Source organism: Myotis myotis, unplaced genomic scaffold (assembly GCF_014108235.1).
Source record: "Myotis myotis isolate mMyoMyo1 unplaced genomic scaffold, mMyoMyo1.p scaffold_m19_p_11, whole genome shotgun sequence".
In the NCBI taxonomy this organism is placed as follows: Eukaryota; Metazoa; Chordata; class Mammalia; order Chiroptera; family Vespertilionidae; genus Myotis; species Myotis myotis.
The window spans coordinates 314,145-337,351 of NW_023416315.1; the positions used below are offsets into that span (position 1 = coordinate 314,145).

Below are 23,207 nucleotides of genomic sequence, written 5' to 3' on the forward strand. Positions count from 1 at the left end.
TCCTGCGTGCTGTCCTTTGAGACACTTAGTTCTGAAGCAGGTTCTGTGGGGGTGGGCAGTCGACCATCAGCCTCCGCGTGTGGGCATGGTGTACAGACAGGGCAGTCTGTTTTCACGAAGGGTGCGGGCCCAGCAATTGGCGCAGAGAGGACACGTGAGGAGGGTTTAGAGACCACTCAGAGCAGCCTTTACCTGCACGGCAGTGCTGTGAACCGACCGTGTGCACGGGAACCTGGTGCTGGGACACCATGCAGAGTTTGCTGCATTTTCTGACCCGGAAGAGCCCCTGTGCAGAGTGGCTGGGGAGACGGGCTCCTGTCGGCCAGCGAGAGTCCTGGTGACTGTCCTTGCTGAGGAGTCCCTGCCTGTCCATTCATTGGACTGAACTGGCCAAACCCTTGTTTTAAGATGGCCATGCATCTGTTTTCCTTGGTGGCTTGGTGCCCTGCGTTTCTTGTCTGTAGCAGTTAAAAAGCTCTGTTAGTGCCCTGGCCGGTTTGGCTCAGTGTTGGGAGCACTGGCCCATGGACCAAGGTTCCCAGGTCCAATTCCAGTCAAGTGCACATACTGTGGTTGTGGCTTGATTCCCAGCCCTGATTGGGGCACATGCAGAAGGCCACCAATCCGATGTGTCTCTCTCACATCTGTTTCTCTCCCCCACTTTCTTCCACTTGCTCTAAAAATCAATGGAAAAATATCCTTGGGTGAGGATTAACAAAAAAATTAAAAAGCTCTGTTAGTACCAGAACTTTCCATGGTTGCCTGTGTCATGTTCGTGCCTGAAATGGATCAGTCATTAGTTTATTACTGTGCCATGGCCTTTGAACCTGGGGTTCGGTCCATTCCAGGGTGTCCATAGGTGATTGGGTGTGTTGATGGGCGGTGGAGCGTGTTCCCATATAAGGTAGAGACAGCAGGGGTGGCATTGGACCAGAAGAAATGGCTCAGTCAGCCCAGAACCCAGAGTCCTAGACTTTGGCAGCTGAAATAAGCATTAGTAATCCAGGGTTAAGTTCTAATCAACTTCTTGTCCCTACAGGTGCTTTTTAAAGTGTAAGGAGCTGTGCAAGTATAGGGTGTCCTGTGTGGCCTGTGCTCCTAACTTCCATAGGGAAAGGGCGAGGCACAGAGAGCCCAGGTGACTTCCCTGGCTTTGCCCAGTCTGCAGGGGAGAGAACACGGACTCAGACTGCAGACCTGGGGCAGGCAGGCCTGTTATGGTGGCTCCGCCGTGTGTGTGGCCCTGATAGGTAACACACTTATGCTGACTGACGTGTTCAACACACAGTGGGACCTTTGAGACAAATGAGGTACCCCGTGTCTCAAATGGCACGGGGAGCGTTTGCCTCTCTCCAACCCTGAAGCCTCTGGGAACTGTCTCTGGTGTCGCTCACAGCCAGGAGCTTGGTGCTGAGACCAAGTCCTTTTTGCCTCACTGAACTGCTCATGCCTACGTCCCTGGTTCGTAGTCCACAGCTGCCGAGGCCAGCACCTCTCTGAGGTGGAGTGGAGCCTTGAATGCTGGGCGTCCCAGGCTCATACATCTGACACCATTCACAGCACTGCACCAGACTCCCCCCGGTACCCCTTTCACACCCACCTGGCACTGCCACTCCTGACACCCCCGTCAGTCCGTGAATTAACTCAGCAGGTGTGTGGAGCACGTACTGTGCGTTGGACTGGCTTCCTCAGGACATTGCCGAGGAAGAGGGACGTGTGGCTGCAGGGAGGCCACTGTGGAGGCTTGGGAGCAGCGGAGGGACAGCGGCCTTTGAAGGCAGAGCTTCGTGGACTCCCCTTAAATGCCTTAGTCACATAAAATGAAAGAATCCTGGGTTTGTTTCAACCAGACTGTTACCCTTGTTTACACTTGAAATCGATCATGTTTTGGTTTGTCATTTCGGCAACAAGCTGATGGCCTTAAACCCACTTGTGGGGGGGGCTGCAGGCCCACACCTTCAACGACAAGCTGTCTCTCCTGCCTGTGAGCTGCCCCACCCTCCCTCAGCCCTGCCAGGCGCAGATAAGATGCACCGAGATCGTTCCCACTGCCTGGCCGCCGGGCCTGGTCCCAGCCTGGCCTCCCAACCTGTCTGCCAGGGCAGCCACGTGGCCTCCCGGTGGCCTGCAACCATCCCTCCTCGGGCTCCTCGCAGCCAGCTCCCTCCATGCGTTGTCCTCCTGGCATCTGCTGTGAAATGACACTCTTTCGTCTGTCCTGCTGCTCCCGAGAGTGAGAAGCGCATCGCAGACTCCTGCCCGGAGCTCCGCGCCCGCTGCAGAGGCAGCCTCGGGTTTGTGGAGTGCCCCCTCTGAGTAACCTGCTCACCTTTGCGCATGTCTAGGGAGACGCGTCCGGTGCGACCACGTCGCTGGAGCTTACGGACCTGCTGGATGGAACAGCTGGCTTTCGGGGCAGTGCCTTCCCTCCCCCTCCCCGGGTGGGCAGAGAACTGAGTGTCTGGATCTGGCTGTTGGTCCGTCCAAGGCCTGGCGGGGGGACGGCTTCCTGAATTAGTTGTGGAACAGGCAGGCACAGGTGGGGGGCTCTGGCCGCAGTGCCTGGGGACCTAGACTCAGCGTGGCAGGCGAGCAGCTGAATCTGCCTGTGTCGCAGGCGGAGGAGCACCGGCCCGGCCCTGTGGGACACGGGCCCAGGTCTGGCCTTGATTTTACCCATTGTAAGTTGTAGTGCACAGGTTTTGCCAAGTGCATGCCGTCAAAACCCAGATATGAACACTTTTCAGTCGTGGTGGGAAGGGCCTGCTGTTGGGGTTGTCTCTTGGTCTGAGGGCTGGGCGGGTGGGGCACACCTGAGTGCAGGTGCCCACACCTGCCTGCTGCCTAGAATGTGTGAGGAAGGGGCTGGTGTGTGTGTGGTGGGGGTGAGTGATGGGGAGGTGGGAGTGCATCCTGTGGGCCAGCACTGCAGCCCCTCTCTGCCGCTGTCCTCTGCCAGTCAGAAGAAGGTTCCGGGAGGGAGGCCAATGGCGCCTGCCCCTCTCAGGGCTGGGCTACCGGGAGTTCACTTGGGCCTGCTGCCCAAGCTCCAGGAAGTTGGAAATGTTTGGGGTCCAGTGCGTCGGCTTTGTGTGTCCTTGTAATGCACCAGGCAGGGGCCAGGCCCGGGCTTTCCCTGCCCTGGGCAGTGGACACTGAGGCGGTCTCTCCTTTCTCACAGGAGCAAGTCAATTTCTATCGCTGGTGGGCACAGGGCCTCTCGCCCGCAGTGGAGCAGGGTCCAGCGAGTGTGGGTGGGAGCAGCCTGTTGGCAGGTTGGGAGAACGGTATTGGATTCCGAGTCCTGCCCAGGGGCAGAGAGGGCCAAGGCCAGGGCGTGTGCAGGTCTGGGCCGCTGGCGTGTGGCTGGTACCAGGCGAGGACCATCAGCTGACACACTGCCTGTCAACCAGAGCAGGGAACACGGCGAGACCTCAAATAGTGAGATTTGTTAAAACATTTAAAGTTGCTGTTAACATATTAACACACTTTTATTACGGTAAGCGCTCTGGTTTTCTGTACACTCCCCATGTTGTACAGTGTCACCCAGTAGTTTGATTTTATAAGTTCCTGAATACAAGAGGAATAAACTTGGATGTTCTGAAAACTCCCCTGGACACAAGTTCAGCACAAGACCCTGCTCGCCACAGCGGGTTTCTGGTGGGATTGGCGGCGCAGGCAGTGTCTCGGGACTTGAACCTGGGCCCGCACGGCACCGGGAGGCTGCCGGTGGACCTCTCACTGGGGGCGAGCGCAGGCCTGCTGGCCGTTCTCTCCAGGTTCTCCCAGGCGTTTAATCCGTTTACTGACAAAGAACTTAGAAATTGGACGTGTCTGGCAGAGAAGAAAAACTGTTTACCAGGTGAACCAGTTAATGTGGATATTTTTCAATAGATGGAGTTACACATATGTTGATAAATACGCGATTTGATGTATATGCTATTTTGTTGTATTGACAGCAAGCTTCAAAACTTCATGTCAAATTTTCTGAAGGTGTTAACATCATAGATATTTTTATGCTTAAAAATGTTGAATTTTGTGCCAAAAAAAAAATTGCGATAAGTTTTAATTCATTACTTTATTTTGAAGAAAAGTGCTGCTGACAGTTATATACTTCGGGGAGCTTATGGTGAACATGCTCCATCTCAAGATACTTGTGAACGCTGGTTTAAACGCTTTAAAAGGGATGATTTCAATGTGAAAGACAAGGAACGTCCAGGTCAACCAAAAAAGTTTGGTGACCAACAGTGACAAGCATTATTGGATGAAGATGCGTGTCAAACTCAAAAACAGCTTGCAGTGCCCTAACCAATTTGGCTCAGTGGATAGAGTGTCGGCCTGCGGACTGAAGGGTCCTGGGCTCGATTCCAGCCAAGGGCATGTACCTTGGTTGCAGGCACATCCTCAGTAGGGGGTGTGCAGGAGGCAGCTGATCGACGTTTATCTCTCATCGATATTTCTAACTCTCTATCCCTCTCCCTTCCTCTCTGTAAAAAATCAATAAAATATATTAAAAAAACAACTTGCAGAAAGATTAAACGTTGCTCAGCAAACAATTTCCGATCATTTACAAGCAATGGGAAAGATTTTAAAGGAAGGAAAATGGGTGCCACATCAACTGAACCAAAGACAAATGGAAAACTGAAAAGTCATCAGTAAAATGTTGCTTCAACGGCACGAAAGAAAGTCTTTTTTGCATCGAATTGTGACTGGCGATGAAAAGTGGATTTATTTTGAGAATCCCAAACGCACAAAATCATGGGTTGATCCAGGTCAACCATCAACATCGACTGCAAGGCCAAACCGCTTCGGAAAGAAGGCGATGCTCTGCGTTTGGTGGGATCAGGAAGGTGTGGTGTATTATGAGCTTCTAAAACCAGGTGAAACCATTAAAACTGACCGCTACCGACAACAAATAATCAATTTGAACCACGCTTTGATCGTAAAATGACCAGAATGGGTCAGAAGACATGGCAAAGTAATTTCGCTTCATAATCACCATCACACACTTTAAAACCAGTTAAAGACACGTTAAAAGATCTTGCCTGGGAAGTACTAACCCACCCGCCGTATTCACCAGACCTTCCTCCTTCAGATGACCACTTGTTCCGATTGATGGCACACGCACTTTCTGAGCAGCACCACAAAACGTACGAAGAAGTGGAATATTGGGTCTCTGAATGGTTTGCCTCAAAACAAGAAAAGTTCCATTGGGGCGGTCTCCACAAATTACCTGAAAGATGGGGGAAATGTGTAGCTAGTGATGGACATTACTTTGAACAAAGCACTTTCGATGTTTTTCTTGAAATTACCGTGTTTTCTTTGATTACAAAATCTGAATTATTAACCGGTACACCTGGTACATGTCTCTGACTTTCTTGGTTTTAGTAGTTGGAGCTTTTTTTGCAATGGAATTAAGTGTTGGTTTCTCTTCTGATCTCTGAAATATTTTAAGATTCAACATCTTTGTATGAGATGAATAAACTAGAGTCCATGGTATCTATGTGAATTAGATTGAATCATTTAAATGTGAAATAGCCAAGAACAGTAGGAGGAGAAATAATGAGTTAGTTTGATTAGCACAGAGGAAGTGGAAACAGAGTAACCCCAGTTAGGTTCCTAGTGCATGCAGGCGTGTGCTGGCTGCTGCCCTCTGCACGGGGTGGTCTTTACCACAGACCTATGCGCGCAGATTTCTCTCCCTCCCACTCAGCCCTGAGCCCTGGTGCTAGGTGCCTGGCAGGATCTCAGGGCTCAAACTAAGTCCTCCCTCTGCACATTCCTGAGCCCTGAGCCCTGAAGGGCCCTCCTGAAGTACAGACGACACAGTTTCTCTAGGGCCAGCCCTGGGCTGCCCCTTGCACAAGGGCCTGCTGTATGTCGGGGGTGAGGGCTCAAGTGAGGCCTGAGCCCTGGGGGCTGTGTGAAGGACAGGAGGTCGGGGACAGACAGGCAGGAAGGGCAGCCAGAGGGCATCTGCCCCATTGATGTGGGGCATCCTGAGGGGCTAGGGGAGCAGCTGATCAGAGCAGGACATTGCCCGGCCAGGATGTGGCCTGCCCGCCAAGAACAGTTCTTTTTTGGCTGGAAAGGAGGGCGAGGCCCCCATGGAGTGACACGTGTGTTCCTTCTCTCTTCAGTCATGGGACATTTTTTTCCGAAACACCAATGCCGGGGCGCCTCCAGGCACTGCCTACCAGAGCCCGCTGCCCCTGAGCATGGGCGCCCTGTCTGCCGCGGCCCGAGCACAGCCCCTGGTGGGCACCCAGACCAACGTGGACAAGCTGGTGGAGGACCACCTGGCGGTGCAGTCTCTCATCAGGGCCTACCAGGTAAGGTGGCGCCCGCTGGCCTCCCAGGGATGTGCCATTGCCCTCCACTCCCGCCATCACTGGGCCTGTCCCTGCCTTGGGGTCCAGGGACACAGAAATGAAAAAGGTGAGGAGAGGAGCCGGGACAGTCTCATCCTTGGAGCAGATCCTCTGCTATCTTTAGTGCCTGCCCTGGAAAGAGCTCTTCGTTTATTTCCATAGGTTGGCAAGAAAGATTGGTGGGCAGGGAAACAGTGCCAGGCGCAGGAAGTGCCCGTGACCGGGAGCACTGTGCTGTCCCTGTGCCAGCTGCTAGCACCCAAATGCGAGAGGGGGAAATGAACCTGTAGGGTTTGGGACAGGCAGGCGGGGCGCTCCAGTGTGCATCAGCCACTGGAAGGGGCCTGGTACCAGGCCTTTCCCAGGTTAGCCGCCTGGTCGGGGAGCAGTCCTGGGGAGCAGAGGTCGTGGGCAACCCCCGGGACCCAGACTCCTGCTGCCTCCCGTCACTGCAGTGCATGCAGGGCATCGGTGTCCTCTGCCCCCGGTGCCAGGACAGGTGCTGGGGAAGGTGGCAGGACGGGGTTCTCTCCAAGGAGGGGAAGCTGCAGGGACCTGTGGGAGGTGCGTGCACTCGGCCTCAGCAACAGGCTGCCTGTGGGGCCCGCTGTCCATCCCGTCGGTGCCAGCGGAGGCCCTGGTGACGTGCCCCATGTTTCAGGGAACGGACTTGGGGGAGTTTCTGTCCTGTTTTAGGCAGTCAGGTCAGAGGGGACGTCCCGTGAAGCTGCCCTTTGTCTGACTCGGTGCCCTGACCTCCAGCTCACACTGCCTGCCCGGCGCTGCGCCCCTGCTTCCTCACAGGCCTTTTCCTGCTCAGAGCTGAGCTGGAGTCACATTGGGGTGATGTCCCCAGAGCCCATCTCCATCTGTCCCAGGGAAGCGGTCCTTTCCCCTTTGTAGATGCGCCTCGGTGCCCAGCAGCGGGGACAGCCCGCTGTTCCGAGGCCGGTAGAACTAGTCGGGTTCATTGTTCTCGGGAGATTTGACCACATGTGACTTTTACCCCACAGCCCGGGACCTGCTTAACCACTGCTTGTGTTATTACTTCCAGGTCAGGGGTCACCACATTGCAAAACTTGATCCTCTCGGAATTAGTTGTGTAAATTTTGATGATGCTCCAGTAACTGTTTCTTCAAACGTGGGTGAGGATTGATCTGTAAATACTAATTTTAATGTAATTTTACTTTTTTTTACCCCTTCCCTCTTTTTTTTCCTCCTGTCCTTTTGTGTGTGTCCCTCCCTCCCCATCACTGGCCCTTTCATAGATACGAGGGCACCATGTAGCACAGCTGGACCCCCTGGGAATTTTGGATGCCGATCTGGACTCCTCCGTGCCCGCTGACATTGTCTCATCCACAGACAAACTTGGTGAGGGTCTGGGAGTGGCCAGTGCTGCTGCTTAGCTCCCGGATGCTGGCCCGGGAGGCCAGACGCCCAGACGGGAGGGAAGACTCTTAAGTTTCCTTTGTTCTGATCACTTGACATTACGGTCACGCAGCCTTAGTGCTGGGCAAGTTGTGTTCATCCCAGCTTCTCAGATGGTATGAGCTCCATTGTCTGAGTCTCAAGTTAGAAAGTAAAATTTGGGGCAGAAAAGGTTTGAGATGCAGGGAAAAGGACGGCCCGCCTGTGCAGGCCGATCAGAAGATGCTCAGACGCCCTTCTGGCGCCTGGCAGACCCGGCGCAGGGCCGCCATGCGGAACAAGGCCTGCGCAACCTACCGTCGCCTCACACTGTCCAGCACGCGGGGCCTGCCTCTGCCGGGCGAGTCTCAAAACAGGCTGTGCAACTGGGGTCTCGATTCTTAACGGCCAGTGATCACACTGAGGAAACTTCGGAAGGCGCCCGGTGCGCAGGGCGGCGCGAGGCGCATGGCCATCGTCACGCGCACCCGAGTGCTGCGCAGGGCGTGGCTGGGCTCCCACCTGCAGCTGCTTCCTGAGTTAATCTGCTCGCCGGCTCCGTGCTGCTAACCTGCTCAGGAAATTACGGGTGTGACTAATTCTGAAACGGGCGGGTGTCCCGGAAACACTGTGCATGCTAATGAGACTGACAATTACACCTGCCTCTGCTGCTCCGCGAGGGGGCCCAGCGCTCCTCTGAGGAAGGGTGGCTAGTGTTACCGGGAGGTCAGGCAGCAGCCAGGTAAGGCAGATGCAGACCGCAGGGCTCAGTGTGGCGGGTCAGCAGGCCTCCCCGGCTCCGGCCCGGCTCTGGAGGAGGGGACTGTCCTGCGCGTGCGAGCAGGGCAGGGCAGGACAGGGTAGACGGCCCGTGTGGAGTCCTGCAACTTTTTGGTGGTGACAACTTTGTGCTCCCAGAAGTGGGCTTCTCTGGGTGTCCCCAGGACACGGAGCCCCTCTCCTCCCCTCAGCACGTAGCCCTTCAGCTCCCAGGCCTGACACCTCTGCGCTGAGCCCTCCCAGAAGAGGGCTCACCTGTCCCCGCAGAGCCTTCAGGCAGAGGAGGGCATCCCTGGGTTCCCATTTCTTGTCATCAGAACAGACCTTTTCAGTGGTTCTCAGCTCATCAGAGCTGCCTGGCCCTGGAGCATTCCTCTGTCCCTCTGGACACTGGGCAGGTGGGAGGGAGCCATGCGTGGCCATCGTCACAGGAGGAGCCAGGGATGGGGAGAGGCTGGGCCTGGGGCCTGCAGCTCCTGGGCACAGCCACATTGGGCACAGACGGCCTGCTCTTCCAGGCTGTTGGGCCTCGCTTTCCGTCCGCTCTGGAGCAGGGTCCCTGGCAGCACCTCACACTGAGGGTGACTGTGGAAACCGGGGACATGGGCCCCACAGCGCCCTGAGCTATTATTGAAGGGAGAGAGGCTGCCTCTGCTGGCCAGGAGCTCTCAGAACCACCCAGTCGGGGAGCCCCCCCCCCTTTTGTAAAAGGAATTTGAAATAATTTGACACAAGTCGTGATAAGTTTTTTCTTTAGCTACAAAAATGGAAAGTAGCGTAAACCCAGGATGTGATGTGTGAGCCTGTGGGAAAGTTAGTGTTGAGCTGTCGCCCTTGGCGTGTGCAGGTCAGGAAACGGTGGTCCAGCCCAACCACCCAGTCCATGGGCCTGGACAGCCCCACGGGTGCTTTCGCCGTGTCGCCCGACCTCAGGCCTGGCTGCTGGGTGCCTGTCCCCTCCTCTGCCAGTTTGTTTCAGGATTAGCTGAACTCAGACAGCCGGGCCTGGCTCCCGAGGCCGTGAGCTGGCGTGGTTGGCAGAGTCTGGGTAGGAGCGGCTGGTGGAGGCAGATTCAGAAGCTGGGTGATGGAGCCCAGGCCTGGGCTCCCCAGGTGACGGGGATGCAGTGTCACTGCAGGAGTGTGGGTCCGCAGGAGCAGCGGCTGCTGGTGTCCTCGGTCACTGCCAGGCCTCGCGGGGCTCCTCATTCTCTGTGGAAACCGTGGCTTGGGCGACACGCCCCACGTTGCAGAGCACAGTCTGCTGGCGAGGACGTGGTGGGTGAAGACAGCGAGCAGGGCACTGTCCGCACAGGATTTCTTAAAGTGGAACATGACTTCTCCCGCCTGGTTCTTGACCTTTCCTGACCAGCGTGGAGAAGGCTGGGAAGTGCTGGCCCGGAAGTTCTCTGGCCCCTGAGGGCAGGTGGAGAGGTGGCTGGGCAGCGTCGCCTGGGGCTCCCAGAGAGACATCAGGACTCATCGGCAGCACTTACCGCGGGCGCAGCACGTGGCGTGGAGGTGGGGCTTGCGTCACTAATGCCAACGCGATGAGGGCTAGGTGTTTCTCCGTGAGGCAGGGGCCAGGTTCTGTCATTGAACAGACGGTCGCTAGGCACCTTTTAGAGGCCTTTTCTCGGGTGTGTGTTGGGGGCAGGTTCTTGGTGCCAGGCGGTTCCATCCACCCCCCTCCCGAGGTGGGCCCTGGGGGTCCTCACACAAAGCAGAACTAGAAGCAGTTCCCTACCCGAGAAGGGGGCGCACCAGTGTCTGCACAGGGTTGGTCTTGGGAAGTGAACTTGAACAGTTAAAAACTCAATTTAAATAAAAGTCCAAAATTGTGGTATCTTAGCTGCTTAACCGAGTTATCCCACCCCCAAGACCTTCCCTTGAAGGCTGGGAGAATGGACTTAAAAACAGTTGATTTTGCCGAAGCCGGTTTGGCTCAGTGGATAGAGCGTCGGCCTGCGGACTGAAGGGTCCCGGGTTTGATTCCGGTCGGGGGCATGTGCCTGGGTTGCGGGCATATCCCCGGTGGGAGATGTGCAGGAGGCAGCTGATCGATGTTTCTCTCTCATCAATGTTTCTGAATCTCTGTTTCTCTCCCTTCCTCTCTGTGGAGAAATCAATAAAATATATTTAAAAAAAAAAAAAAAACAGTTGATTTTTCACCCTAGCTAGTTTGGTTCAGTGGATAGCGCGTCAGCCTGTGGACCAAAGGGTCCCGGGTTCAGTTTCGGTCAAGGGCAGGTGCCTTGGTTGCAGGCTCCTCCCCAGCCCAGGCCCTGGTCGGGGCACAGGCAGGAGGCAACCAATTGATGTGTTTCTCTCATATCGATGTTTCTCTCTGTCTTTCCCTCTGTTTCACTATCTCTAAAAATCAATAGGAAAATATCCTCGGGTGAGGATTTAAAAATAAAGTTGATTTTTCATCAGCTTCCACAACCTGAGAGCAGTAGAGAGCAGTTCCTCCTCACCTACTGGCTGCCGTGAGTGACCAGGCGGGTGGCTGAGCTAAGGGCGTGGTGCGCACGGTCCCACAGGCTGTCCTCCCTCCTGGATGCCCTCGCCTGCCCGCCGTCCTCTGCCCCAGCCCTCGTCCCCAGCAGATCCTTCCACACTTGGCAAGAAGTCATTCTCTCCTGTGTGTGCAGGTGTGGTGCTGGGGACCCTGTGCCCTCATACATGACAGCCAGAATGTCTTCTCTCTCACTCGCTTCTGGCTCGTATCTGTTGTTGGCGTTTTATTTTTAAAAAGCTAAGAAGTGCAGAAGTCCCCTCGCATTCACAGGGTGCATGCTAAGGCCCCAGTGGTGAACCCCGCGTGTACTGGTTTCTCCACACACACCTGTGACAGGTATGATCCATGAAGTGGGCACAGTGCAAGAGTGACAGGGACGAGCAGTGAGCGATCGGGGCCATGTGCTGGAATAGGGTCAGCAGGATGGGCCCCTCTCGGTCACCCAGTAGGCTGCTGAGTGACGGACGGGCGTGAACTGCTGGACGGAGGAGGGATTCCCGTCCCAGGCAGGACAGAGCAGGGCGGCTTGAGAGGCCATTGTGCTACTGAGAACAGCGTGCAATTACAAACATGAATTGTTTGTTTCTGAAATTTTCCATTTAATATTTTTGGGCGTGGTTGATCGCGGATGGCTAACCCACAGATAAGGGGGGGCTGCTGCACAAGAAGCACCCTCTGCCCCGCCCAGCATGAGAAGATGTGAGCACTTACCTTGGATGGTGCATGTGCAGGTGGCCCGTGGCAGGTCCTGTGTCCTGAGGACGGAGGGAGAGAAGCGGGGCCTCGTTCTCACCTCAGGTGGAGCGCCTGCCTCTGCAGAACCTGATGTTCTCTCAGAGCCGCTGGCTCCGAGCTCTTTGGTGGGTGCTGTGGTCCCCTCTGCGTTCTTGCCATCAGCTCCAGGGAAGTGTCTGGCTTTCCCATGCCCACCCTCCTAGGGCAGGGAGTGGCCACACTCTGACCACTGAGCCATCAGCCTTGTGAATCCTGTTAGCAGAGGCCTCCTGACCCCGTCCCCAGGCCCTTGCATCCGGGTGCTTGGTGATGTTCACGAGACCAGGAGAGCTGCCCCATGTGGATGGGCGCCACCGAGCACGTGGCTGATTGCCGGAGGGAAGGGGTGGCGCCTTCCACTCTGGAAGCTGCCAGAATCTTGAGGGCTCAGGTCTCGTCTCCTGCCTGAAGCTCCGGGTCTAAGGAGTGAGAATCTCATCTTTTCCTTCACTTCTTCCCAAGTGTCCAGGTCGGGTGGATTCCTCCCAGGAGCCACTGTGGGCCACTTCTGTGGGAGGGGGACAGGTCTCCGCCGCCGCCCAGTGGCCTTCCCCTCACCTCAGGCCAGCTGCTGACCACAGTAGCCCCGACCTTGTCCCCACCCTGTCCTCCTCCGTGTCTGTGTCTGTGCCGTGTCTGTGCTTCCTGTACTGCCTGCGTGGGGCGTTCTGAACTAACTCACCTGTCTTTTTCCTCCGCGCTCCCCATGCCCCTGCCTCAGGCCTTGCTGGTTTCCAGGAGCGACTGCGAGTGCTCACAGTGGGAGGTATGGAAACGCCTTGTTCCTGGAGCTGGCGCCTTGGCAGGACAGCTGCTCCCAGCATGCCCTTGGGGAAGCCCACACGCTGTCCTGTTCAGAGGTTGTCACTGGTTTGGAAATGTTTCCCCGTCACTCAGTTGTGACCCAGCAGGCAGAGCTGCTCTCCCATCGTTCCCGTCCCGTCATCGTGTCCTGGGACATCCCCTCCCGTCGGTCCCCCTCCGCGCTGCGTCCTCAGGCTCGGCTCGCTGGCCCCTGGGCCTAGGCTGCACTGCCTTCTGCATGTGCGACCCTCCCTCCTTTGGCTGGGCTCTGCAGTCTCTCAGACGCTGCCTCCTGGCGCCTGTGGCAAGATGTCCCGTGGGTGCATGGACAGCGCCATGGAGGGAGGAGCCCTGGCGACCCTGGGCTCTGGGCAGACCACCTGCAAGGACCCCAGAGAGGGTGTTAGGGCCCCTGCCTGTGGCCACTCCCCGTGGCCATTCTTTCTTCATACCAGGGTCTCTTAGTTCTTTTTCCTCCATTTGCTCATTGTGTCTGTGAGACTCTAGTTGGGGCTAAAGGCACTGTTTTGAGATTCCTGGGCAATTGTTAGAAATAACAGCTGTGCCTCCCAGCCAGCTCCCCGTGGTCACCCCTGACGGCCACAGGATGTCCCAGCCGTGTTGCCACTGCATCTGCCCCCACAGGTTCCTTGCTGCTGCCCACCCCTGTGTTTAACCTTTGCAACCGCTGTCTGTTCTATTTCTGTAACTTTGTCATTTCCAGAGGTTCTGCTAATGGAATCGCCATCTGTGACATTTGGAATTGGCATTTTGCGGTCAGCCTGATAGAGTGTCACCTGGGCTGTTCTCTGACCCTCAGTTCCTCTTGTCTGACTGTCACCTGGGCTGTTCTCTGACCCTCGGTTTCTCTGATTGCAGGGAGCATTCCTGGCCATGAGGGCCCACAGTGCTTTCAACCACTCACTTGTTGACAGACCTTGGGTTGTTTCCTTTGTCTAGTGGGGTTGTCTGCAGAGCAGAAGTTTCCCATTCTGAAGAGCCCAGTGTATCAGGTTTCCCTTCGCTAGATGGTACCCTTGGTGTCACGTCTAAGCACACCTTCCTTAGGGCTCGATCCCAAAGGTGTCCTCCTGTGTATTTGTCCAGAGGTTTATAGTTTCGCATTTTACATTTAAATCTGTGGTCCGTGTTGTTAATTTCTGCAGAAGATGGAAGTTGGGGGAAGGGTTTGGTTTGTTTACTTGGCAGGAGGTTTGCCTGTGAATGTCTGTCTCATGGCTCCAGCACCACTAGCAGGAAAACCTTCCCTTCATGGAGCTGCTTTTGCGCTTTTTCAAACTTTAGCGGGGCTGGGGGAGAGGGTGGTGGGGAGGGGGGCTGCTCTGTTCCTACCTGTGTCCCACCGCCCCCCATCCCCCCGTGAGGATTGTGTTGACTTTCTAGGGCCTTCGTCTTCCCAGATAAATTTTAGATCCAGCTTGCTTTTCTCAGAAAACTGCTGACAGTTTGGTCAGAAGCGTGTTAAGCCCATGGGTCAGTTTAGGAAGAACGCAGTCCTCACCATGTTGATGGTGACGTGTTTGCTGTGGGTTTCTTTGGACTTATCCTGTGAGTTCACTCAGCTGCTTGAACCTGCGGGCTTAAGATTTTGGCCGTGTTTGCCAAGCCGCCCTCTTGCCCTCACTCTGGGAGTCACGTCGTGGGAGCTTCCGTGGCGTGCCACACGTCCAAGCTTCTCCATTCCCTTCCGTCAGTTTCTCTCTGCGGATCCGTTCCTTTCTCTCCTTCTGTCTTCACATCACTGATCCTGTCCCTGGTTCTGCCACTGAGCCCATCCACTGAGGGCTTTTTGTGTGCTTTTTAATCCTCACCTGAGGATATGTTTTGCTTTTTATTGCTTTTCTAGAGAGAGAGGGAAGGAGAGGGAGAGAGAGGAACATTGATCAGTTGCCTCCCGCATGCGCCCCGACCTGGGAAGAACTTGCAACCTAGGTGTGTGCCCTGACTAGGAATTGAACCCGAAACCTTTTGGTGACTGGACGATGCTCCAACCAACTGAGCCACCGGCCAGGGCCCATCCTCTGAGTTTTGAGTTATTGTATTTCGTCATTTCAGAATTTCCCATTTGGTCCTTCTTTGCACTTTTACTGAGTCCCAATCTCTTCCCATTGCCTCTGTCATGTCTGATGCCTACGAAAGCCCTGTGATGGTGGCTCCATGAGAGTCCAGTGGGTAATCCCACCTCTGTGTCCCTTTGGTGTCTGTGGATGACCTTGTTCAGCCTGAGATGTTCCTGTTCTCATTTGAGTGACTTGTTACAACCAGAACCTCAGGAGACAGGACTCGCCCTTGACCTCTGTGACCGCCGTCTCCTGGGCACCACACAGGGGCATCCTGGGTGGGGATGTCGAGGCTCGGCACCTCCCAGAGGGATGAGGACGGCTCTTCTCTGACACCTTGGACGTGCAGGTCGGAGTGCATTGCACGAGGCCCGGGAGGGAGGACGGAGGGTGTCTCGTGTCTGGCAAGGCTGCCTTCCTGTCCTGCCAGCACAGCTACTGTGGGCTGGTTTGCTGCAACTTAGGGAGCTCCAGGCTGCAGGTACTTGGCTCCACATCAAGGACAGGAGCCCAGAGGAAGCCAGGACCCCGGCTGGTCAGCCATCTTCCCCCTTTCAGAGCTGTCTGCGGTCTGGGGTTTTGGTGGCCTCAGGGGCAGTAGGGAGGAGGGAGTGTTCTCCACCTTCCCACAGGCAAGACCCAGAAATGCAGGAGTGGGGCCAGCGGTTTTGAGGTTCAGAAAACGACCAGTTCAGGGGACGGACATGCAGAGCCCCAGACATGGCGAGGCTGGGCTCGAGCTGAGAGGCCGCGAGCCAGCGCCCACGGCGTGCACAGGCACGGAGGACGAGCTGGTCTTCCTGCCAGCACCACAAGCTGGGCTCTGCGGGTCAGGCCTGTGGTTGCTGCCTCGTCCCTGATGGAGCAGCGCTGGGAGCAGTGCCGAGCTTCCCCAGCCGCCTCCCCACAGCCCTGCAGGAAGGACCCAGCAGTAGGTTTGAGAGATGTAGGCCTCACATTTAAGCATTAGATCCACAGGCTGCAGCTTGAGGGGCACCGGAGAGTCCTAGCCACCGTGACCGGTGAGCCATGCTGGGGCTGGAGACTGGCAATGCATGTTCCCGCCTCCTGGGGTCCAGATCCAGCTGCGGGTACAAGTGGCCGCTGCCACCCAGGCTGGGCACCGGCCTCTGCCAGGTGGTGGGAGCCCTCTGCAGTGCCCCAGGCAGTTCTCCTCCCAGTCCCTGCCCCTGGGAGGCCCACACAGCGGTGCCTGGGAAAGAGCCCTTCCTTGGGCAGTGCAGTGCCGTGCCGGTCGGAGTGAGCCAGTCAGACAGTGGCCGCCAGTGAGCCAGCGTAGGTGAAGGTCAGTGCTGGCGGGAGCGGATCCAGAGCGGGTGCAGAGCATGCAGGCTGGCCTCCAGGAGCAGGGACGACTGTGAGGCCCTCGCTGTGCTGCCTGCTGCTCTCCACAGACCCCTCGCTTCTCGGTGACTGTCCCTCACTCCCAGCTCCAGCTGCCTGTCACCCCCGCACACGAGTGTCCCATGTGCACACGTGGCCTCTTCACCAATTCCTCTCCCACTCCAAGTCCCTCTTCAGTCTCTCTATTTGCTCTCTGATCGACTCGCCCAGTGCCTTTTCAAACCAAAATTGTTGGTGTCCTTGGGACCTTGAAATACATTTTCTCTAAATTATGAATAATTGGTGCACCGGACTAACATGCATATATTAATTTTATTCTCACTTGCCTGTGACACCCAGTAATATTCTCAGCTTCTGTTTATTGCTAAATTTGTGTTTCTAGCTATAAAATGTTACTTATTTTACTAGGTATCAGAGGTTTTCATGGTTTTTCTCTTCTCTTTTCTCCCCCTGGGGACTCCCTTCCCCTTCCCGTGAACTGCCCCGTGGGCCGTGCCGTCTCTCCTCGCCCGCAGGGTTCTATGGCCTGGATGAGTCCGACCTGGACAAGGTCTTCCAGCTGCCGACCACCACCTTCATCGGGGGGCAGGAGTCGGCGCTGCCCCTGCGGGAGATCATCCGGCGGCTGGAGGTGAGGCGCGCTTTCCGCAGGAGCCCAGGCTGGCAGGGGGCCTCCCCACTCGTTGGGTTTTTCTTAGTCTTGTTTTTTTAAACATATTTTTATTGATTTTAGAGAGAGGAAGGGAGAGAGAGAAACGACGATGATGAGAGAGAACCATTGATTGGCTGTCTCCTGCACACCCCACACTGGGGATCGAGCTCACAACCTGGACATGTGCCCCGAACGGAAATTGAACCCTGACCTGGTTCATGGGTGGATGCTCAACCACTGAGCCACGCCAGCCGGGCCAGCATGTATTTCTTTAAATGTAAGGGAAAGGAAATTACTTTTGCTATTTTGTAGATAAAAATCTATAGTTTTTAATTTTATAGTCAACCTAAGAAAGGAAACATTTCTGTGGGTTCCAATCTAGTGGGAGACTATTTCAGATGTGAGAGGCCCGAAGCTGCCCGGCAGTGCCCTGTCCAGACAGGGCTGTCTTCTCGCTTGTCCTCCCAGTTTCTTTTCTCCCTCCTTGGGGAGCTGGTGGGCACTGACCTGCAGGGCACCTCCCGTGCGCACACGCACACACACAGACAGGCACGTGCACGGTTCGGTGGGTCAGGGAGGGAGGTGTCTGGCTGAGCGGCGTTGACCCACTGCGCCTGGCTGTGGAACAGAACGCCTACTGCCAGCACATCGGGGTGGAGTTCATGTTCATCAACGACCTGGAGCAGTGCCAGTGGATCCGGCGGAAGTTCGAGACGCCGGGGGTCATGCAGTTCACCAATGAGGAGAAGCGCACTCTCCTGGCCAGGCTCGTGCGGTCCACCAGGTGGGGAGGCGCTTGGGCGGGGCTGAGCCGGGTGGGATGCCAGCCCTGGGGAGCGGTCGGCCCTGGACTGCTCTCAGGCCGTGGCTCCGTCCAGGTTTGAGGAGTTCCTGCAGCGGAAGTGGTCGTCCGAGAAGCGCTTTGGCCTAGAAGGCTGCGAGGTGTTGATTCCGGCCCTCAAGACCATCATTGACAAGTCAAGTGAGAACGGTGTGGACCAAGTGATCATGGGGATGCCGCACAGGTACCGATACCGCCCAGGGGCGCCCCTCGCCCGCCCGCACCCCTTACCCACCTCGGCACCCCTCGCCCTGCAGTTACCGTCCCGCCCGAGGCCACAGGTGGCTCAGGCAGGCGTGTTGGCCTGGTGCTGTGTCCTATAGAAGTGAAAGCCAGAGCCCTTGAGGGTCACAGCAGAGGCCGCTGACCTGAGCGAGGGCTGCGGGTGCCAGCAGCCTCCCCTCGTCGGCCTCCCCGCCTCTCGGGCAGCAAACCAAGGTGCTGCCTGTCCCTCGGAGGAGGAAGGGGCCTGCTGACCCCTGACCCCGTGTGTCCCAGGGGGCGGCTGAATGTGCTGGCGAACGTCATCAGGAAGGAGCTGGAACAGATTTTCTGTCAGTTTGACTCAAAGCTGGAGGCCGCCGACGAGGTGAGGCACTGGTGTCCCCAGGAACGCCAGTGTGGCACTGCCTCCGCGGGGAATTGCCAGGCCAGCTTCCGGGGGATGGAGGGTGGCGTCCCCGTGCAGCGGCCCGGCAGCCCCCACCAGGCGCCGTCCTGGGCAGAGCCTGCCACACTTCTCAGAGGAGTCTGGGGTGGGGGGGACACGCAGGCTCCGTGTGCTGCCGGGACCCAGCCTCCCTGTTTGTCCTCAGGGCTCTGGGGACGTGAAGTACCACCTGGGCATGTACCACCGGCGGATCAACCGTGTGACCGACAGGAACATCACCCTGTCGCTGGTGGCGAACCCTTCCCACCTCGAGGCCGCCGACCCTGTGGTGATGGGCAAGACCAAGGCCGAACAGTTTTACTGCGGGGACACCGAGGGGAAGAAGGTGCGGCCACAGGGCTGCTGGACCCGCAGAGCCCGGGAGTGGCTGGGGGCAGAGCAGGGGCGTCCTGCCTGTGGGCTGGTTTGCCCTCACGGCGCCAGGTCTGGGCCGGAGCCTGCCTTGCATACGTCCTGAGGGACAGGTGCTCTCACTGAGCGGGCGGGGAGCCTTTCGAGGTGCGAGTGGCCTGAGGGGGGAGGCGTGACTGGACGGGGGGGTGCCGTGGGAAGCCTGGGTTCCTTGGCCTGTACACAGCCCCTCCGTACATCTGCACAACAGCAGGCGCTGGCAGGTGGGCGGAGGGAGGTCTCTGCCGGTGGAAGATGGGCCAGGATGAAGGGTCAGACCTAGAGGTGGGACCAGGCCAGCGCGCAGGGCTCTGCCTCGCAGACCGGAGTCTGTGCGTCCTGTGCTTGGGCATCAGAAGAGAAACTGCTGGCGGGCAACAGGATCGGTTCCTGCTCAGATGGACGCCTGCCACAGAGAGGGAGGCCCACAGGGAGGATGTCACGTGGCAGCTGTCTCCCGTGCAGCCTGGGAGGGGGCTGAGGAACAAGATACAGGCTCCCCCACGGCTCTGCCACTGTTCTTTCCACGGGCACTGGGGATCCAAGCTGATCACTGGCGTGGGGCGGTCAGCGCAGGCCTGTCCTGGTGTGGAGTGGGCCGTTGCCGAGTCGTCAGGAGGGACCTTCAGGACCCAGGGCCCAGGACCATGCAGGATGTGGGGCAGGCGAGATTTTGGAAGGGTTCCTAACCCAGCCCCTGTACTTTCCTTCTCGCTTTGGAGGGACCTCAGAACACATTGCTAGAAAAGCTGCTTGTGGCTTAACCTCCAGTGTGCCACACTGGGTCTGTGGTCTCCTTGTGGGTCTGCAGGTCATGGCCATCCTTCTACACGGGGATGCCGCGTTCGCTGGCCAGGGCATCGTGTACGAGACCTTCCACCTGAGTGACCTGCCCTCCTACACCACCCACGGCACTGTCCACGTGGTGGTCAACAACCAGGTAACCCCGGGAGAAGGCAGCCAAGGCCCCCAGTTTCTAGCAGCGTAGCCACGCCCCTGTCCTTGGCCCCGCCCCTAGCCCCCCCACCCCCACCATCCCACGCCCAGCCCAGCAGCCTGTGTCCCCTTGCAGATCGGCTTCACCACGGACCCCCGCATGGCCCGCTCCTCACCCTACCCCACTGATGTGGCCCGGGTCGTGAATGCCCCCATTTTCCACGTGAACTCTGACGACCCCGAGGCCGTCATGTACGTGTGCAAGGTGGCTGCCGAGTGGAGGAACACCTTCCACAAGGACGTGGTGGTGGACCTGGTGAGTGGTCACCTGCTGCCCTCGAGTGTCCGGCCCGCAGGCGTCAGCTGTGGGAGAAGGGACTCGGGGTCCTGTCCCGCCAGGACATTCTCAGGTCACCCGTTTTGTCCCTGAGGCAAAGCAGCCTGGTGTGCCGGAAGCGGGGCAGGACCCTCCTTCTAGGAGGCGGGCTGAGGCGGACCTCTCGGAGCCCGCCCTCCACGTGGCCCCTGACGCTTGGTGCCTGGTTGTCCCCAGGTGTGTTACCGGCGCAACGGCCACAACGAGATGGATGAGCCCATGTTCACACAGCCGCTCATGTACAAGCAGATCCGCAAGCAGAAGCCGGTGCTGCAGAAGTACGCGGAGCTGCTGGTGGCACAGGGCGTGGTCAACCAGCCTGAGTACGAGGTGTGTCACCCCTTGCTGGCTGCCCTGGGGATGTGCAGTGCTTCGCCTGCAGCGTTTCACCGCTGATGGGGGCAGGGGTAGGGCGCCCGCCTGAGGACTGTGGGGATGGGTGTTCCGCGTGGGCCACGGCCCCGCCCACTTTCTAGCGGGGTGAGAGGCGGGTGCAGGTCCAGCTGGGGGGGTGGGGAGGGGCTGTGTGCCTGGTGGGTCCTAGGTGCTCAGAAGGAGGCTGACCCAGAGCAGCTCGTGGCAGATGTGGGAGTGGGGCTTCTGGGGAGGGTGCCCGGGCTCCGTCGGGGTTGCGGCGGGTGGGGAGTGACTGCATCAGCGTGAGAGCCAGACCTGGACTAGGATGGGAGAGTGGCAGGATCTGCCCACGTGGAGAAGGGACCATGGGCAACATGGATCTGAGAGGTGTGTGTGGGGAGCGCCGAGGCCAGGCTCTGCCTGCCGCCCCCTGACACGGCGCCCACCCCTCCAGGAGGAGATCTCCAAGTACGACAAGATCTGCGAGGAGGCCTTCGCCCGCTCCAAGGACGAGAAGATCCTGCACATCAAGCACTGGCTGGACTCGCCCTGGCCTGGTGAGTGAGGTGTCGCCCACGGACCCAGCCCCTCCCGGGAGCGCCCAGGCCGCTCCACAGTGTCCCGGGAGCCGGGTGGGGCGTCAGCGGGTGCCTCTGCCCTAGGCTTCTTCACGCTGGATGGGCAGCCCCGGAGCATGACCTGCCCCTCCACGGGGCTGGAGGAGGAGGTCCTGACGCACATCGGGAGCGTGGCCAGCTCCGTGCCGGTGGAGAACTTCACCATCCACGGAGGTGAGGGCTGTGACTCGGGAGCCACGGGGCGGGCCCAGGGACCCGCTCTCACCTGCCTGGGACCCGGCCTGTCCGAGGCAGTGGGTGGTGGAAGGCAGGAAGCCCTTGGCTCCTCTCGCTCCTGCCAGTGTGGTCCTCGCTGGGAGCCGTGGAGGAAGGATGGGCTGTGATAGCCCCTCCCTGGCCTGGTCTCCACACGCCCCTTCACCACTCCTGGCGCGGCTGCTCGTATCGTGGGAGGCGGGCGGGTAGTGAGCACCGTGTCTGCAGGGCTGAGCCGCATCCTGAAGACGCGCGGGGAGCTGGTGAAGAACAGGACTGTGGACTGGGCCCTGGCGGAGTACATGGCGTTCGGCTCCCTGCTGAAGGAAGGCATCCACATCCGGCTGAGCGGCCAGGACGTGGAGCGTGGCACCTTCAGGTGAGCGCCAGGCCCTCGAAGTGGGGGTGTGAGGGCTGTCACTGCTTCTCTCCCAGGAAACATGGCACGGCCTTAGGGCCTCTCTCAGCCCAGGACACGCTCCCCCTGCCTGCGCTGCCCCCCCCCCCACGCCCTGCGCGCCACCCCCTCCCTCGCCCCCCTGCCTGCGCTGCCCCCCCCCACGCCCTGCGCGCCACCCCCTCCCTCGCCCCCCTGCCTGTGCTGCCCCCCCCTGCGCAGCCTCCTGTTAGGACGGGCATGGGTCTGCTGTCGAGTGGAGGCAGCGGCCCTGCCGCTCACCTGTGTTGTCTGACGCAGCCACCGCCACCACGTGCTGCACGACCAGAACGTGGACAAGAAGACCTGCATCCCCATGAACCACCTGTGGCCCAACCAGGCCCCCTATACTGTGTGCAACAGCTCGCTGTCGGAGTACGGGGTCCTGGGTGAGCGACGCCCCTGCCCCCCCTTCCTCCCCGCTCCCCGCCTGCCCCTTCCCTCCTGACGCCCTTCCTGTCTGCAGGCTTTGAGCTGGGCTTTGCCATGGCCAGCCCCAATGCCCTGGTGCTCTGGGAAGCCCAGTTTGGCGACTTCCACAACACGGCCCAGTGCATCATCGACCAGTTCATCTGCCCCGGGCAGGCCAAGTGGGTGCGACAGAATGGCATCGTGCTCCTGCTGCCCCATGGCATGGAGGGCATGGTGAGCTCAGCCCCGCCCTATGCCATGGGGGAGGGAGGAGAAGGGGGCGCTGCCAGCAGGAGGGAGCCCTGGAGTGTGTGGAGATGGAAATGGGGCTGAACCGCATCTGCTTCCAGGGCCCAGAGCACTCCTCCGCCAGGCCCGAGCGGTTCCTGCAGATGTGCAATGACGACCCCGACGTCCTGCCGGTGAGGGGGGTGCCGTGGCCAAGGGAGGGTGCAGGGGCCCCGATGCAGGTCTCCCCCAGTGAGGCTTCCCGAGGGCTCAGAGCAGGTGTGGCCGTGGAAGCCGGGGGAGTTGCTCTGTGTCCGATGCAGGCAGATGCCCTAAGGAACGAGCCGCTGATCGGACTTGAATGGCCAGGAGTCAGTCTTGTCGGGAGGAGGGCGGGTGGAGGTGGGGCCTGGCTTCCTGGCCAGGCAGCCTGGTCAGCAGCCAGGGGCGGAGTGGGGACAGGGTCGGAGCTCCCTTGCGTCTCTGAGCTCCGTCCTCCCTGCAGAACCTCCAGGAGGACAACTTCGACATAAGTCAGCTCTATGACTGCAACTGGGTGGTGGTCAACTGCTCCACGCCCGGCAACTTCTTCCACGTGCTGCGCCGCCAGATCCTCCTGCCCTTCCGGAAGCCGGTCAGGGGCTCTCCCTGTCGGAGACGTGGGAATGGGTGGTGGTGGGTGGGGCACGGAGCTTGGAAGACGGGGAGCACAGAGGGAGAGCACCTCTGTTGCTGCAGATTGAACTGCAAGGCCACGCAGGCCCACAGCACGGACACCGGCCACAGGCAGCACGCCAGACAGGAGGGCTTTTTCCTGGGGGGTGGGGGGTGACTCGGGCAGACGCCTGGCTCAGCAGGGCCCAGCCCCTCAGCCGAGGAGAGGCGGGCAAGGGAACGGCCTCATCCTTCCCCTTCTTCACGCTCCTGACCTGTGGCTGGTCCTGACCACAGAGCTGGGAGGGCAGCCCCTCTTG

The 23,207-nt window shown here is 58.5% G+C and overlaps 1 protein-coding gene across 5 annotated transcripts in view; it reads left to right on the forward strand.

Moving 5' to 3' along the window:
- OGDH (oxoglutarate dehydrogenase) overlaps positions 1-23,207 on the forward strand; it is a 39,781-nt gene that overhangs the window by 11,201 nt on the left and 5,373 nt on the right. For 2 of the 5 annotated variants that reach the window (XM_036327159.1, XM_036327160.1), the window contains exons 3-20: positions 6,141-6,332; positions 7,426-7,516; positions 12,575-12,619; positions 16,619-16,734; positions 17,385-17,539; positions 17,634-17,780; positions 18,095-18,185; positions 18,412-18,591; positions 19,468-19,596; positions 19,729-19,908; positions 20,146-20,298; positions 20,780-20,882; positions 20,988-21,116; positions 21,387-21,537; positions 21,856-21,983; positions 22,061-22,239; positions 22,356-22,427; positions 22,739-22,867. In XM_036327159.1, coding sequence (XP_036183052.1) covers positions 6,141-6,332; positions 7,426-7,516; positions 12,575-12,619; positions 16,619-16,734; positions 17,385-17,539; positions 17,634-17,780; positions 18,095-18,185; positions 18,412-18,591; positions 19,468-19,596; positions 19,729-19,908; positions 20,146-20,298; positions 20,780-20,882; positions 20,988-21,116; positions 21,387-21,537; positions 21,856-21,983; positions 22,061-22,239; positions 22,356-22,427; positions 22,739-22,867 — 2,370 coding nt within the window. Of the gene's footprint in view, positions 1-6,140; positions 6,333-7,425; positions 7,517-7,639; positions 7,743-12,574; positions 12,620-16,618; positions 16,735-17,384; positions 17,540-17,633; positions 17,781-18,094; positions 18,186-18,411; positions 18,592-19,467; positions 19,597-19,728; positions 19,909-20,145; positions 20,299-20,779; positions 20,883-20,987; positions 21,117-21,386; positions 21,538-21,855; positions 21,984-22,060; positions 22,240-22,355; positions 22,428-22,738; positions 22,868-23,207 lie in introns of all 5 variants that reach the window. The other 3 variants (XM_036327163.1, XM_036327162.1, XM_036327161.1) reach the window with 3 other exon arrangements.